Source organism: Nelumbo nucifera, chromosome 3, assembly GCF_055504915.1.
Source record: "Nelumbo nucifera cultivar China Antique chromosome 3, China Antique-T2T, whole genome shotgun sequence".
Taxonomy (NCBI): Eukaryota; Viridiplantae; Streptophyta; class Magnoliopsida; order Proteales; family Nelumbonaceae; genus Nelumbo; species Nelumbo nucifera.
Window position 1 is genome coordinate 17,821,691 of NC_142651.1, and position 16,214 is coordinate 17,837,904.

Below are 16,214 nucleotides of genomic sequence, written 5' to 3' on the forward strand. Positions count from 1 at the left end.
AAGCATTACTCGATCATTGCCTCTCTTCTCCTCACCTTCATTAGTTAGGGATCAATCAAGGATTGAAGTTATTAAGGGTTAGGGTTTGGATGCTCGAAGCTTCACGCTGCCCCCTGTTCACCTCTTCTGCCCCTTAAACGTTGGTACACGGCTCTGAAAGATTGAATCTCTCTACTCCGACCCCTATTCTGAAAGCTTTACGCCACCCCTATTATGCTCCGACCAATAGAAGATTAAATATCTCTCCCCGTGCCTATTTGTAGAGAAGACAAGAAATTAGGGTTTGCAAGTTCAAAGCTTCACCAATCACTTGTTCCCCTCTCCCGCCTCTGTTCACCAATCACTGCCAATGTTTAGTCACCAAATCCATGCTTTGTCTGGTTTCTCTGTAATTTAATTTTTAGTTTTCTCTTTGTTCATTATTCAAAAATTGCAGAAAATAAGTGTATATGGGTATAAAATTAAGGCTTGGATTTTTGCTTAATGGTAGAACGTCCTCCTCCTCCTCCTCCTCTTCCTCCTCCCAATTTTGCATTTTCTAAAATTTTTTGAAAACATTTCTGCATTTTCTATGTTTTTGCTTTTTTTTTTGTTTTTTGTAATTTTTTTACATTTTCTGCATTTCTATATTTTATACAATTTTCTATTTTTTCAGTAAGGGTCATAATGGATGGGTAAGTGGGTCAATATGGGTGGGTGAGGGTCAGGGTGGGTTTTGACCCATAAACAAAGATTAGTGATGGGTGATGGTCGGTTGGTGGGCCAATATGGGTGGGTTGGTATTCAACCCTTACCCAACCCAACCCAACCCACCCATTTGCCACCCCTAATCTTATGGCATATTATAATATCCAAATGAGCCAAGCTTAAAACAAATCTGGCCTCAACAATTTTCCTGGTAAGTTTATTGGGAATTTCCATATTTTGGTCAATTGCAATGCAACAAGTTATAGGTGTGCTAAATGCCTTCCAGCACTTGTTGACTTCATGCCAGGTTCTTATCTTCATAGTAATATTTTTTTCCCGATCCTATGAGGCTATGATTGGACTTTTTTAACAAAAAATTGTATGATTAGATTCCTCTCCATTTCAGATCTCTCATTATGGCTACCTCATATGCTCCATGGCTTGATCTATCAACAAAAAAAAGCAAGCTCCATTGCTCTGATCTATTGTGATTCTGCTATTAATGTGGATTCTGTAGTTGACAAGTTAGAATGTTACTGCTTTGGTGTTTCAGCCATTTTCGTTGTTTATATGCAGGTAGGAGCAAGTTGTACAAAAATTCTCCACCTAGAAATGCATTTATGCAGTCATTGTTGGTCAAAATTTGAAATCTCACAAAATATGCTTGTAAATTTACAATAACATTGTTTTCAAAGTTAAGAATGAAAATTTTCCATGGAAGGGCAAGGGCACCATTTTGGTTATGATGATAATGCTTGAACCAAAGGATGGGAAATCTTCATGCTAACGAAGAAGATTGTAGGCATTTCATTAAGGATGATGGGAATATCTTGAGAGAGTTGTCCTTGAGGCACTTATAGACCCCTGAATAACTATGGTCAATCGTCAATGTTGATGGATGGTACTTGTGGATTTTCCTTTGAGGTTCCATCTAAGTTGACCCAGAGTGAGTGATCATGTTCATTAAATTGTGGCTTCTTTTATTTTTTATTTTTATTTTTTGTAATTTTTTTCTTCATCGTTAAAAATTTACAACGGTAAGATGAACAGTTTGACTCATGTTTTGCTGTGAGGAGTCTTCCTGGTCAGAAACATCTTAAAGTTGGCTCTAGTTGAGTGATATAGTTTCTCAATCCTGTCCTGTACAAGTTCTTCCTCTTTTGCCACAAAACCAGTATGATAGGGGATGCTAGAGGAAACCTAATTTTTGGAAAGGTCTCCTCATTGAGTCAGGGTGCAAATGTTTGGACTTTTGATGGTCTTTCTGTCACTGTTGGCTACCAATTAGGGTTGAGCTTGATGGTTATTAAGTACTCTGTTGCAAGTTGTAAGACGCTAGAAGGGCTAGGGGCAGACCCAAAAAGGACATGGGTTGAAATAGTAAAATGATTTTTAAGCACCTCTTATTAGTTGGGGATAAGTCTTGGATGATAATGATGGTGATCAACTCTTTTACATTAATGCAAGCAATAGAATAAAAGGTTTCTCTTTCAAGGGGAATGTTGAACACTTTTTCCAGAGGCTCAGTTTGAAGGAGTAAAAATACAAATATGTAGAGTGCAAAACTTTGTATTTTGTATGTATTTGTACTGTACATATTTGTATTTATACTCCTTCCAAACTGAGCGAAAACGTAAATTGATTGGGAACTTAGGATGCACCAATATCAAATGATAAGTTGGGCAGCTGTAGACTAGGGAATGTTCTGCAACATGAATGCTTTTGTTTTCATTTGTTTTTGAAATTGTCACATTAGCAAGAAAAAAAAAATCTTGAACTTGTTTAAGAAGCAAAAACAAGTTGTTTTGTTTCAAAAAAAAAAAATCATGTTTTTGAAACCATCAAAATGATGGTTTTTAAGAAAAACAAGCTCTGTATTGCAGATATTATATGATTTATGAAACATGATATTATACTATATACCACAGACAACATGTTCTTTAAGCCAGATATTCAAGAAAACCTTTTGTTTTAGTTTTGGAAACAAAAACACATTATAACCAGGAACATGTTTTTTTTTCTGTTTTAAGAACCAATTTATTTTCAAACCAGATGGTTTTGATTTATGTTTAGAACTCACAACAAGAAAAAACAATTCACATTGGAGAACACCCCCAGGTGTCTTTTCTTGTCCTTTTTTTTTGTTGCAAATCTTTGCTCGTCATTTGTTCAAAAAGAAATGATCTCTGTTTGATTACAACTCCTATGCCTCAAGTAAGCATCCAATATCAATGAGGGTGGCAGAACAGAACCTTGACACCTCTCAGTGACGTGTGTTCGTCTTTTTTTTGGAGTGATGGTGGTGATGGTTGATTGTTCAAGTCTTGAGGTTTATTTTTATTGCAGTGCAGTTAGTTCTATTTCCAAGTTATATCATCTTTTGATATGTTATATTCGTTGTTTTCAGTAAGCTGGTATTACAGATCCAAGGGAAAGCTTTCTTCAAGTCTTCTTTTCGCTTATGCAGGTAATTGTAGGCTCATTTTGGTTCTATGATGATATATAAAAGAGACTGGGAATGCACATTACCTGCAATTTTCCCCTTTATTTCTCTATTTGTTTTGTTTTGGCGTTGGGTGAACAATCTTACTAGGTTTGGTTTATAGTTGTTTTACTGGTATCAAATGAGTCACTTTTTCTCTTTAATTCCTTCACAGTGTTGACCCTGGATCTTCAGACCCAGATGCAATGGACTCCCCGGGTTTTTTGGACCCAGGGCAATCTGGGTTTCATGTGCACCATGAGAATGGCCACTTAAGTCCTTAACTAGTGCCTGTCTATTTGACCTGTGATCCAGTCTCCTTCCTGGTTTTGTGATCCAGTCTCCGGTTTTCTTTTTGAAACTCCAAAAGGATTGCTTTGTAGAATTCAATTGGTTCTACAACATGTTTTTGTCCTATTTCTGGGTGGTACTTCGATGCCATATTTCTTCTGCGTCCTGTAGGTGGGGTAAGAGTTGCTTATGGTTCAGTTCAACTTCTGCACTATTGTCTATCGTTGTTTTTTTTTTCATAAGCCTAGTTTTTTATTGAAGCTTGGATCCTGGTTAGGCTTAATTAGATGGATATGTAAGTGGGACGAGATGGGAGGAAGTTGTATTTTATGAGTTCTGAATTCTGATATGTATGTAAGAAATGGGCAAATCTAACTATGGGCTTGTTCGCATGCTTACCAGAGAGGGTGTATCATGAGTTGTTATAGTAGATGAGTGTTAATTTCCTTTTAGCTTTATGGGGTGTTTTGACAGGCTAAGATTTCCAGTGAATTAAATGGTGCTGTCCATTTCCATCTCTTTACCGGTTTCCATTGATCCACGTTATTGGGTGTACTCTTTTGTTTGACCATCCAAGTGTGGTGGGTCCCACACTCCCACTTTTATGATGGGTTCCAGTATCATGGTGAGATGTGTGGTGTTAGGGGGTTGGAACGTGTTTTTTGTTGGCAGAAGATCTCAACTCACAACTAAAGGTGTAAACCGTGCTGTGCTGGGCTTCAACTTGCACAAAGAGCGGATTGTGCCAAGCCTGGCTGTGCTTCCCTCCCCTGGAATATGTTGGGGGTTGGCCCGACATGGCTCACGGTCCATGGCCCGAGCCCGTGTGGGACTGATTTGTGCTGTATCGGGTTGTGGTTCTGGGTTGAGTGGGTTGCAAGCCATGCTATGGGCCTAGGTTGGGCTACGATCCTAGGCTGAACTGGGCCAGATCGCTAAGACTTTTTTTTGACATTTTGATTTTTTTTAACTTTTTTGTTAAATAAAACTAAAATACTTATCTTTCTTTGGGGAACAAATTGAAAAAATAAAACTTCTAACAAAGAAATGAAAAAATACTTAATAAAATACAAAATGGACAACAAATTGGAAGAAAAATTGAAATTTTATTTCATTTAAATTTAAAACTTGAACAATATAATGCCACAATGGTAAAAAAATACATAACAAAATGGAGTAAAATATAAAAAATATAATACAATTACAAGTTGAAAATAAAAAATTACCTTATTGAAAAAAATAACAAATAATGTAAATAAAATTGAATAACAAAATTTACAATAATTTTAAAAATGTTACAAAATTATTGATTATAAATATTGCCTTCATCATTTTTCTTCAAGTTTCACCTCCATCTCCATCTTGATTTTGATAATTTGCTTCAGGTGAATCATCATGTATAGTGTCATGCCCTCCTTTGTCTTGTAATCTATCCTTAACATCCAGCCAATCTTTGAAGCAGATGTACATCTCCAGACTTTTATCATTCATGTAGTTTCTCTTGTTATCTAACACCATAATACTTGCACTAAAACAAAACAACGATGTAATTGTTGACATCGGAAGGGTTAGTAGACATGTGCCATTAGCAACAACGATCGAATAATTTTTTTCATGCCCATTCCATCGAGCTAAAATATCAAAATTATCCATTCCTTCCGAGTCGAAGGAATCACTTATAGGAGAAAAATTTGCTTGTAAATAAAAATTAAGTTTAATAAATGAACTTGTTGATGAGGTGGTAGTAGATTTCTGCCTCATACTTAATAGAGACCGAACTCTGTCTTTTCCACTACTGGAACTAGTTATATTAGAAGTGAAAGTTGCACCTATACAAGTTGCAAATTTTTTATGCCCTATCATTTGAGATTCATATCAATCATACATTTTAAATAATAAATCATTAGTTTTTTTCTTTTTAATTTCTAATTTCAATATTCATATTTTCACAATATGAATCAAGTAAAATATCTAAACAGTCTTTCTTAATCCTAGGGTCTAATAGTGCAGCTAAATAGGAGAAATGTTCTCACAATATTTTTTAAATTTATTTTCCATTACTTCAACTATATGTTTAAATTCTGGATTTATTCTATATTTTGCAAAACATTCACTAATCATAAATAATTGATTAACTAAAAGACAACTAGTTAGGTAATAGACACCTGAAAATTCAATAGTTGTTTCATAAAAATTGTGTAAAAAATCTTTTATACAAATTGTCATTTCACATTCTTCCTCAAGTATAATATCATGTGGTGTTTTTGTATTATAAAAATCAGTAAGAATTTGTTTGTAGAAAATACAACTTTCTAACATAAAATAGGTAGAATTTCATTTATGTTGAACATCTAACATACAATTTTTATACTTCAAACGATAATTATGACATAAATATTTAAATTCTTGTTTTTTTGATCTTGAACTTTTAATATATATATATATATATATATAATACAATTTTTAATTTTAGAAATATGATGAGAAATAATATTTAAAATATTTTGAATACATAAATTTAAGATGTGACATGCACATCTAATATGAAATAATTTACCATTTAAACATGATTTTAATTGAGATTTTAAAATATTTATCGTTGAATCTTTATTATTGACATTATCAAAACTAATAGAAAAAAAGTTTATTGTCAATTCCATAAGCATGTAAAGTATTTAAAATACTTACAACAATAGTTGGGCCAATATGTGGTCATGGCCATTTAAGCCTAATAAAACTTAAAATTCTTTTTTGTAAAAACTAGTTTTCATCAATAAAATGATCGATAACACAAATATAACTTGTATTAAAAAGTTCAAATATCAATAGTAATTGCAACTCTAGAATTAAGATTTGATAAAATATAAATTAAATTTTGTTTATATGAATAAAAAAATTTCAAAGCATATGCTCTAATAGTAATTTTAGAAACTTTTTTAAATTGAGGATTTACAGAATTATGTAAAAATTTTTCAAGTTTAATATCCTCAATTAATAAAAATGGTTGTTCAGCATGTATAATATATTTTTTGAAGTCTTGCCTATTTTTTGTCAATATTTAAAAGTTCCAAAACCCCTACACCCAATTTGTGTTTGTGATTTATTCTTTTTCTTTTTCTTTTCCTTCTTGTTCTTGTTTTTCATGTGTGAGCAAATGTCTACCCAAGTGGCCAGTACCACTCTTTTTATAATACCTAAAGTCACTTCTACATTTTTGGCAAACGACCCTTTTTTCCTTCCCCTCAACGTCCTCTATTTTAAATAATTTTCAAACTTGGTTAGTCAATTTAGTTCCTTTTTTTTACTTTCTCATAGTCTCAATAGTAGTACTAAGGGTGGGATTTCCAACAGTGTTAGTAGCATCTATATCAATGCTAATGCTATCATGTTGCGACTGAACATCATCGGCATTGAACATGTTGGGGAATTGGTTTTGGGAGGAGTTTGCCATTTTTTTAATTCTAAAAAAATAAAAATTAATTTAATTGTACTCACCTAGTTTGCTAGTTCAAAATCTTAGTTTGATTTCAATAGTTAAAGCCTCTAAGTCCAAACCTCCCAAATTGCTAACTAGAGATATTAGAGCAAGCCGCCTTCTTGTTGAAACTTGAAAAAAGTCAAGACTTGAGAGTTGAGAATTGGATAGTAGAGAGAGAGGGTATTGAGATTTGAGAGTGAGAGCATAAAGCTTTAGAGAATATGAGAAGAGAATTGCTGAATTAGTGTGATGAGAATGGTGCATAGTGGAGTTATTTATAGGAATTGAAAATAATTTAATTGCACAAAATACCCTAAAAACTAATAATTTTTTAGTTTTTTGGGAGGGGTACTTTAGTCATTGTAAAGTCATTTATCATTTTATCCAAAATGCCTTCCAAATTAATTGTTATATAGCTATTGGGAGGCATTTTTGTCATTCTTTCCCCCCTCAAAGCCAAAATACATAAATACCCCTTGTATAGCTGTTTATAGCTATTGGGAGTATTTTTGTAAAAAACCCCTCCAAAAAACTGAAACTAACCGTTGAGGATCGGGCAGGCCACACTCAGCCCACTACGGGCCCATGGGCTATGCTGTGCTCCATCCCGGCATGTGGGCCACGAGCAGCATGGCATGCATAGTCATGTTGTGTCATATCGACCCATGGACCTAAAACCCCTAACACAGCACGACCCACACGATAGTACTGTACTTGACACGGCCTGTGTGCCATTATGCCAAGTGAGTCCAAAATCATGACAGGCCATATCAAGCTGCAGGCAGCACAACCCAATTTACATCTTTACTCGTAACAATAAAAGAGAGCCATCATGTATGAAATGTGTGGTGTCATTAACTTGGGAGGGTGTTAATGTGTTCTGATTGCAGGTGATCCCAACTCCAATATGCACATACCGATAAGCCCGTTATTATCTCTGATCAAAACTGAAATTGCGTGTTGCACTGATCTCCCGCCATTTGATGGGATTCGTGGAATAGCTGTTGGAAAAAGGTTGAGATTAAGCCTATCCAAGCAATTGGGTAGCTAAAAAGAACATGGACAGGCCTGCCATTGATGCAGAAGATACATTTATACATGGCTTTGTTAGCTTTAATAGAAATCGTCTTGTTCTACATAGAAATTGCCTTGCAAATTCGAGGTTTAATGTTCTTCCAGATTTGTAAATTGTAATGTTACCAATTATTTGAACAGTAGCTTTGTGAAAAACGAAACTCAATTTCCAGAAATTATTTGCATTGCATGGATAACTTGGAGTCTTGGACGAGACAACTTTAGCTGGCCAATGAATGTCTTGTCGATGACTATGCCGTTAACCCCCGACAAAAATTTTGATCTTACTGAACCAAATAAATATAGAAAATGGAGACGGGATCTGCTCCTTACACAGACCTAACAGTCACATCCCGGAACATCTTCCATACTTTATTATTCACGGGTGATGTTCGAGAGAATATGTCCTAAACTGGTGGATGATGGTCGGTGCTAAATATAGACATGCTTAAATAATCTGTATCTGCTGTACGGTGTCCGTGAATTCATTCTTTTCTGACGCAGGGAAGGAAGTGCAATTACTTGACGCGGTTTAAAGTCGAAATATGGTTAAGTTGGGAAGAACACCAAAATCAGTACGTGTATATCAACCTATTTCCAGTAGTATTAACTTGTTAACCAGAGAGAGAGATTGAACAACGAAGCAAGACAAAGAAGAACAAGGTTTTAAGATTAATTGAACGAGACTGGAAGATGATACAGGAAAAAGAATGGACAACATGGATCTTTGTGTATTCAACTATTGATCATTAATTAATTATGTCATAAATGCTGAAAAGATTTCTCTTTCTTTACAAGCTAGCAAAAGAACTGCAGGTTTCATCCATGGATGGATTATTATGCTTTTACCCCCCCCCCCCCCACAAAAAAAAAAAAAAGGGAAATGAAAACAAGAAACCCAAAAAAAAAAACAAAAAAAAGATCTATTTTACAAACAGTTACCTGCATCTCCTACTGATCTTTGCTCTGAGACTGGCTGCCTCTCCACCCACTACTTCGTCAACCAAATCCTTAAATAACAAGCGTTCAACATCCAAGACCACGCCCGCAACTTCACTACGAAGATCTGACCAGTTATCTGATCGATGCATCACATCCTCCCACAATATGCTTTTAAGATTATCATCATTGTCGTCATACTTGCAGACCAAGTTGTTAGCTTGGAACTGTTCTACCTCAGAACACAGCTCTCTTAGAAGCTGCTGTGCATTCTGGGTCCTCCGACCCACTTTATTATCTCGGAGCCACGGCTCAGAGGGAGGCAACTTCTTCACAAGAATCTCATTCACGGTGTCAAACATGAGCTTCCGATGGAGCTTCTCCCTACTGGGTTTGCATCTTCCAACCTTTTCCAGGTTGTGCTCATTGGTTCCCTTAGTTTGCTCTAGGACGAAGAACAAGTCAGGATTGATTGGATGGCCTGATGGGTGGAGCTGAAAAGTTGTCAAGCCTGAGGTAAGATCTCTTAGTAGAAGACCGGATGTTAACAATATCTCAGAGATGTATCTGTGATCTGGATTTGCGTTCTCACACAGTGATGCAATGTAATCTGTAGTAGCCTCATTGTGATTGGAGTTCAGTTGTGCAAGTTTCTGAACAAGGTGCTCAATATTTTTCAATTTCTTACGGTTGATCTCAGAGCTAGGATTATGGACCAAATTGTCAGATGAGAGATCAAGTTGAACTGGATCCCATTCCCCTTCGCCGGGATTGTCTTCAGAATGCTTTGTCTCATCATCTGTATCCAAGATAAAATCCATGAGTATTTGATATGTCAGAAATGCTGTATATTTCATGATAAAAATTTAGCTTTTTGCCGTGCATTCTAGTCCTCTATATTTCGAAGAATTCTGGAATGTTGTTCAGAAGCATTTTTTTCCATAAATAATTTTTTCTTGGTTGCTGTTAATGGTTACAAATATTATTACAAACAAAATATCAAAAAATGTTGTCTTGATGATAATATGATGATGCCTACATGTAATGACTACTATAGTATGGTTGAAAAGTAAATTTAAAATAAAAGTCTAGCTGTCAGATATGCTCAAAGTGCCACCTTTAAGTGTTTCCCAGAACCATTTTGGACACTGTATCTGGGCTCAACACTGATACTCATCCCTTTCTGGTAGCAAGTATGGATCTTCTGTGATAACAAGTTTGATGGCCCACCCATGTATGCCAAATCTATTTTCATATGGGAAATCAAACACTGAAACAAAAATCAGGTTGGAGCATGGCAGAGATTGTTTTCTAACAGTTACCCATGTGAAATGCAAGTCTATCCAGTCGGTGTTTTCTCCATTTAGGGAAGACAGAACATTCCACCTCTGGTTACATTTACATCAAATGCGTAACATATACGTAAAAATGGTCAAATGAAAAGCGCATCAACCAGGACATGCAAATATATCTCTTTTATTTTTTTTTTTGAGAAATGGTAATTATTTTATTCAAGAAAAGGACTGGGATGTACAAGAAAATAGGGCTATGCAGCTAAAAAAGGCCCTTTTCAGCAATCGGGTAAAACTATTTGCACTACACAAAATTCCTCTCAATCCAGGTTTAGCTAAATAAACAACCTTTGGCTCAGTTATAATTGAGAATATATCTTCGTCAAAACTATGGTAATCAAGGATTCCAAGTGCTAGAGGTATTTATTTCTTAGGTTTCAACTTTCAAGAAGTGGCACCATCTTTTTTTTTTCCAAGTACTAGAGGTATTTATTTCTTAAGTTTCAAAAGAAAATTGGAATTATCTTATTTTTAAGCCCACAGTTTCCACGGCCTGGGGGCAGAGAAAAGAATAGACTGTCTATTTGCATGCATTTTTTATTGGTATATATGCAAGTAAAAAGATACATTCTGATTTCTGAGCTACCATGCTTGGAATTGTCTTGTAGAGCAATGTATTGCAATATAAAAATCAGTGTGTTGAGGTTTTTTTTCCAATATATACTCCAATGCTGATTCATGACTTATACTACATAGAAGATGGCAATCCTTACCTGTAAAGGAAGTTGATATCTTCTTCACTGGAGATGGCAAATCATCTCTGTAGAATGAGGCATCAAGAACAGAGACAGGACTTGGTTGTTCTGGGGCCACTGTCGCAAGCTCTGCTAATGGCCCATCTTCACTTAGCCTCCCTGATGATTTCTGAAGGAGAGAACATTAAACATGTTATGAAACGCACTAGTAAATTGAACCAACTGGATGAAATTAAGCGCACTTACCTTCTGTTTTAAGCTAGAAACTGAGTTGTTGGCAACATTCCTTGATGGACTCTGGCTACCTTGTCCAAGGAAATTACAATTGATATCAGCAGATCGGTCAGCACTAGTCACTTCTATATCCATCTGTGAGGACAAGCTAACATTGCCATCTGATTGTTGGGAAATTTCATCCCTTTGATGACTAAAATGTCTGGTTTCACTACTAATGTCACTCAACTGATCATCGCTTTGCTGCAAGTTGGAAGGCCCTTGTCTGAGCTTTCCACCAGGTGAACCTGATTCTGTTGGCTGTCTGACAGGTCGTCTTCTGGGTCTGGTTGCATCTGAAGATGGCATGGGGGGGCGGGGAGATTGCTTCTCCAACTCAAACCTCTTCTGCTGCAGTCTTGGGCTAACAGATCCCGAGTTCTTTCCAGAGATATCATTGTTTTCCCTGAAACGCTGCTGAGGATTTGTTGATATCTGTGTTGATCTTAGGTTCCTGCCATTAGTTCTCTTATCTATTGGACTGAGAGTTCGACTGGTGGGGTCTCTAAGATTCTGTTTAGGGGGTAGGTCCTTAGCCACTCTGCTGTTAAGAGTGCCTCTTTTTTTATCCAAAGAATCACTACTCCTGTGAATACCTGATAAACCATCAATTGGAATAACTGATGAAGCAGGAATACCAGATTTGTTGATCAGTCTTGCCGGTTTCATGATCACAATTGGGGATTCAAAATTCCGTGAAGGACTAGTTCCCTTGATTGTAACATAAGTAGAGTGGTTAACCTGTGGCTCTCTCCTGTTTGCCAATCTGAGATTCTCATTGAAATTGGTGAGGTTTTGGTTGTTATATTCTCTCTTAGACACAAGTTTGGTAGCTTGATGTTCTTCTTTTTCGGCCTCCAGGAGCCCTTTAGCCTGCATTGCTTCTAGTATCTGTTTGAGTGCCCTGAGATCCTTATCTGATTGTTTAAATTTGAGCTCTTTCAACCTTTTCTCAATCTCAACATAAACAGAAGGAGAGGAGTTCGATGTCCTGGCAGGGACTTCCCAATTCCTGAGTGCAGCTTTCTGAAGACTACTGCACCCATCAGGCTGTCTCCACGGAGCTGGCTCAATTGGAAACCTTGAACTAGAAAAGGGTTTCATGACCAAATCAGGACTTTTCAACTTTGGTGAGTTGGGGTCCTTGAGGGAGCTTCTGGGGGAACCAGAAAATCGAAACGGCTTGCTTTCATCAACTGTTCTCAATGACCCAGTGAAGGACTCACGATCTTCAACATAGCAGGTTTTAATCAAGGTCATTTGATCATCTGTGGCCGGGGTAGAATTTGGCAATGCTTCCAAGCCCATCAATTTTGCCACAACACTAGGAGGTCTTTTGCAAGTTCCCAGTTCTTTCTGTGAATTTGTGGCTCTACTGTTAGAGTCACTACTACCCCTCTGCAAATCCTTCAGAATAGAATTTGATTTTGAATTGGAATTAGAGCTCCTCATGGAACCTTCCCTGCTGTCCAATGACAGCCTTGGGAGATCTCTGAGCTTTGCACTGGATTTGAAGGTGTCACGTGATTCAAAAGATGCACGAGGTATCTCCCGTCCATCATAAGAGAACCGTGGAGAATCTTTGGATGCTAAAAACAAAGGCCCTTCTTTAGCTTCATATGATGATCTTGGTGATTCTTTAACTTCATTAAAATACCTAGGAGCTTCTCGAAGTTTAACAAGAACTCTGACCGATTCATTGAAATCAACAGGCACCTTCTGATTCCCATTTGTTCCAACCCCATAAGACCCAGTCAACTGCAGAGGCCTTGGTGAATCTCTGTGCTTCACAGTACGGCTTACTGTACCCTCTTCGGTTGTAGTTTTAACTGATAGACTACGGGGTTCTCTGTAGATCGAGTCCTTAACAACATCACGGAAGTCAATAGGTTGACTACGCAGCTGTGGGGAAGCATTGGGTTCAATGGAAGTTGGCTCCCTCTGAGGCGTTTCTGGAAAAATGGATCGGTCAAATGAAGGGTGTTCTAGTTGAGCAGCTCTGTTACAGTCCATAGAAGACAGAGAAGAAGAGCAAGAAGAAGATGAAAAGGAAGCCCTGGATGACTCAATAGAAACTCTTTGGTTCTCATTCGTATTTTTGTTGGAATCTTTTTCCTGCAATTGCAAGTCAAATATACCTTTATATCTTCTAAAAGAAATATCAGATATGAAAAACTAAATATGGTGAAGCAATGGAATTTAGAGTTCTTACAGTATGTGTCTGTAGATAATCATTATTAGGCTCAACCCGAAAGCTTCCATTTTTGATGTGAGAAATACCTATGCAAGAACCAAAGCATTAAACTCAGAAAGTAGGGATACCAATAGTATGTCAGTCATGAGCAAGGACACTTGACATACTTTATGGAAAAGCATTCTCTATGCACAGATGAATCTAATTTAGAAAAGCCTTTAAGAATAGGTACAAGTGCTCTCTGTATGTTAAGAAATTCAGCAACTAATAGAAACTGCTTTGAACATTAAAGTAGGCGGATTGTGGATATTTTGTTACCATTAACCCATTTAAGCAAGAATAGTTAAAATCAAATTAATGGCGGTTTTAAAAATTCTGTTTTTTTTTCCTTTTGTATGTGTGTTTTGGGTTGGATGGGGCTAAAAATAAAAAGAGTTGAACAAGTTAGAAATGCTGGAAAAATAAACACAATCAGGGTATTTCTCAGATATTAACAGAAACTTTTTGGGAAAAAAAACTTAAAGCTATCATTAAATCATGAAAGGCATGATAAACTATATTCCATTAAACTTAAAAAGATTGAGCAGCAGAGATGAAATAACTCATATAAATCACTAAAGAAGAAAAACAGTAAAAGGGCTACCTGATGGAAGCCTCTTGTGGCTGTGGCCAGTGAGGCGCCTGCCTGTTAGGATGTTGTGACGGTCAAAGAGTTGAAAGATCCCAGTCATGCATCCTATTTGCTTCTTCAGATTTGAATTGTCATCTGCTAACTCATGTAAAAACTTGGCAGACATCTTCACAACCTCCTTTCTTCAACTATAAAGCAGTTCAGACCTTCTAAATCTCCATGACACCCTCTTTCTAGGCCAGTTACTTTCAGACTCCGCTTCCAAGAAAAGCAAAACCCAAGGCCCTTTTCAAAGTTGAAACTTGAAGTTGCTGTTTTGGCTCAAAAATTCTTGGAACAAGAGAAGAATGGAGTTTTTATGCAGAATCACTTGGAAACAAAAGAGATTCCCTCCAAACGCATTAGAGGGAGCAAAGTTTCGTAGACCTCACTGATTCTTATAGCCCTGGAACCCAAATCTCAATAAGCATTAATCTGTTAATTCCTGTTCTTTCTTTCTTTCCCTCCTTCCTACGGAAGTTTGCAAAAGATGGCAAAAACTAGCTTTTTATTAGACAGTAAAAAGCCTCATAAATGCAAGGCTCCTCCTACGATCAAGCAAATGACAAATACTGAATCTGCCAGAACACGCTCCACCTGTCATGAAACTGGTTAAAATGAAATTAATTCCTCCAGACGCACCAAAACATGATTCTTCACCATTCCAGATGTTTTTCTTACGGCTACAGGCCTCAAATTCCACTCTTTTCTACAGCTAAATACAGCTAAGAAAAATTAAAATTTTGGATTCTTCAAATTCCCACCCGAACTCTGCAATTAAACTACAAAAAAAAAAACAGTGTTTTCCTTCTATTACGTACTTTATTTATAAGGTCCGTCGGAGTTTATAGGACTACCCCAAGACAATAACGAGTACCAGATAGAATGGAGGAAAAAACAAAAGAATAAAGGGACCCAATACCCAAAATCACTTCTCCATTGTCAAATATCATTCCACTGGTACAATGGAAAAGAAAGAAACCTTCTTGGGTTTCATAGAAGATGCCAGACAATGCCTTGTGTGGCAACACACAAGAACCCAGAAGAAAAGGAGAAAACGTGGAAGGACCCAACACCTACAGGCTACAGGCTACATTTATCCCTCCCGCCACTGTCTATGTATCAATGCAAGGTGCAGAGAAAACTCTCTGAACCCAAGAAGAGATGTTTTCTGGGTTTCCTCAGCGAAAAGTTAAAAAAATGTTGTGGCTGTCTTCTGGCTCTCTTAAAGACAGGCAGTGGAAGAAGATGGGATGATTCGTTATATGGATATTGGGTAATGTGCGAGTGAATCTGACGAGAGTGAGAGTTGGCAAAGCTTCAATTTTTATTATGACTTCTTATCTGATACTCCAAGCAGACAGACACACACAGAGAGAGAGAGGGGAATTGCTTGATGAGTTGGGAACTTGAAGGCGAAGTTGTGTGAGTGGGCCAGATCCGGTTTGGTCTCTTTCTCACACTTCCATGTGAGTAGATAATGTGGGTGGGTCTGAATCAGTGGATCTGTCTACATGGGCATGTGAGTTCTGTCAGAAACTAGAGGGACTAGCGTGGATTTTTGTTCTGAAAAGTGGAAAACCTGCAAAAGTCTACATCCCTTTTTCAACGATCTCTGCTTGTAATTACCAAAAGACCCTTCAGTAGAATCTCAAGTTTGACCACAAACCCAGAAACAAGCAAGAATGCATGCCCAAATTTTTGTATTGTAGTGTAATGTACTGCTGTATATGTTTTATTGTTCTTCTATTTTCTATTTTTGTCTGAACCTTGAATTTGATCTTATCTGATACTTCCTTTCACTTGATCCAAAGAAAGGGGCAAATGAATGAATGATATTGATTTGTTGTAATACAATCTTAGGTAATAAATTGGAGGATAAAGGATTGCATGATCTTGACAGCAAAGATTCATGGTGATTATCAATTTATTATCTTGATATTCTGCCTAAAAAATCTCTAGCTCTATGGTGTGACCCATTTGCTGTGTTTTTTTGGTGTGGGGCCCTCAGACCTCATTCTATTAAAATCATGTTTCTGGCTTGCCAGAAAGTCAATTCCTTAGTCTCTTGCCCTAATT

The 16,214-nt window shown here is 36.8% G+C and overlaps 1 protein-coding gene and 1 pseudogene across 4 annotated transcripts in view; one reads left to right on the plus strand and one right to left on the minus strand.

Moving 5' to 3' along the window:
- Positions 1–8,188, plus strand: part of LOC104599378 (transcription initiation factor TFIID subunit 8 pseudogene) — a 44,282-nt pseudogene extending 36,094 nt beyond the window's left edge. Inside the window, exons 2-4 of one of the 3 annotated variants that reach the window (XR_016083961.1) lie at positions 1,264–1,633; positions 3,095–3,154; positions 7,829–8,188. The product of XR_016083961.1 is annotated as a transcription initiation factor TFIID subunit 8 pseudogene, transcript variant X2 (transcript). The remainder of the gene's footprint in view (positions 1–1,263; positions 1,634–3,094; positions 3,155–7,828) is intronic. The other 2 variants (XR_016083960.1, XR_016083962.1) reach the window with 2 other exon arrangements.
- A 550-nt stretch (positions 8,189–8,738) lies between these two features.
- LOC104599392 (protein LONGIFOLIA 1-like) lies at positions 8,739–15,498 on the minus strand. The gene is made up of 5 exons (XM_010261906.3): positions 14,109–15,498; positions 13,484–13,551; positions 11,245–13,386; positions 11,017–11,167; positions 8,739–9,750 (listed from the first exon to the last, which is right to left on the minus strand). Exons 1-5 carry the CDS (start codon positions 14,260–14,262, stop codon positions 8,951–8,953), a joined length of 3,315 nt encoding a protein of 1,104 aa, XP_010260208.1. The 5' UTR covers positions 14,263–15,498; the 3' UTR covers positions 8,739–8,950.
- Between the last annotated feature and the right edge of the window lie 716 nt (positions 15,499–16,214).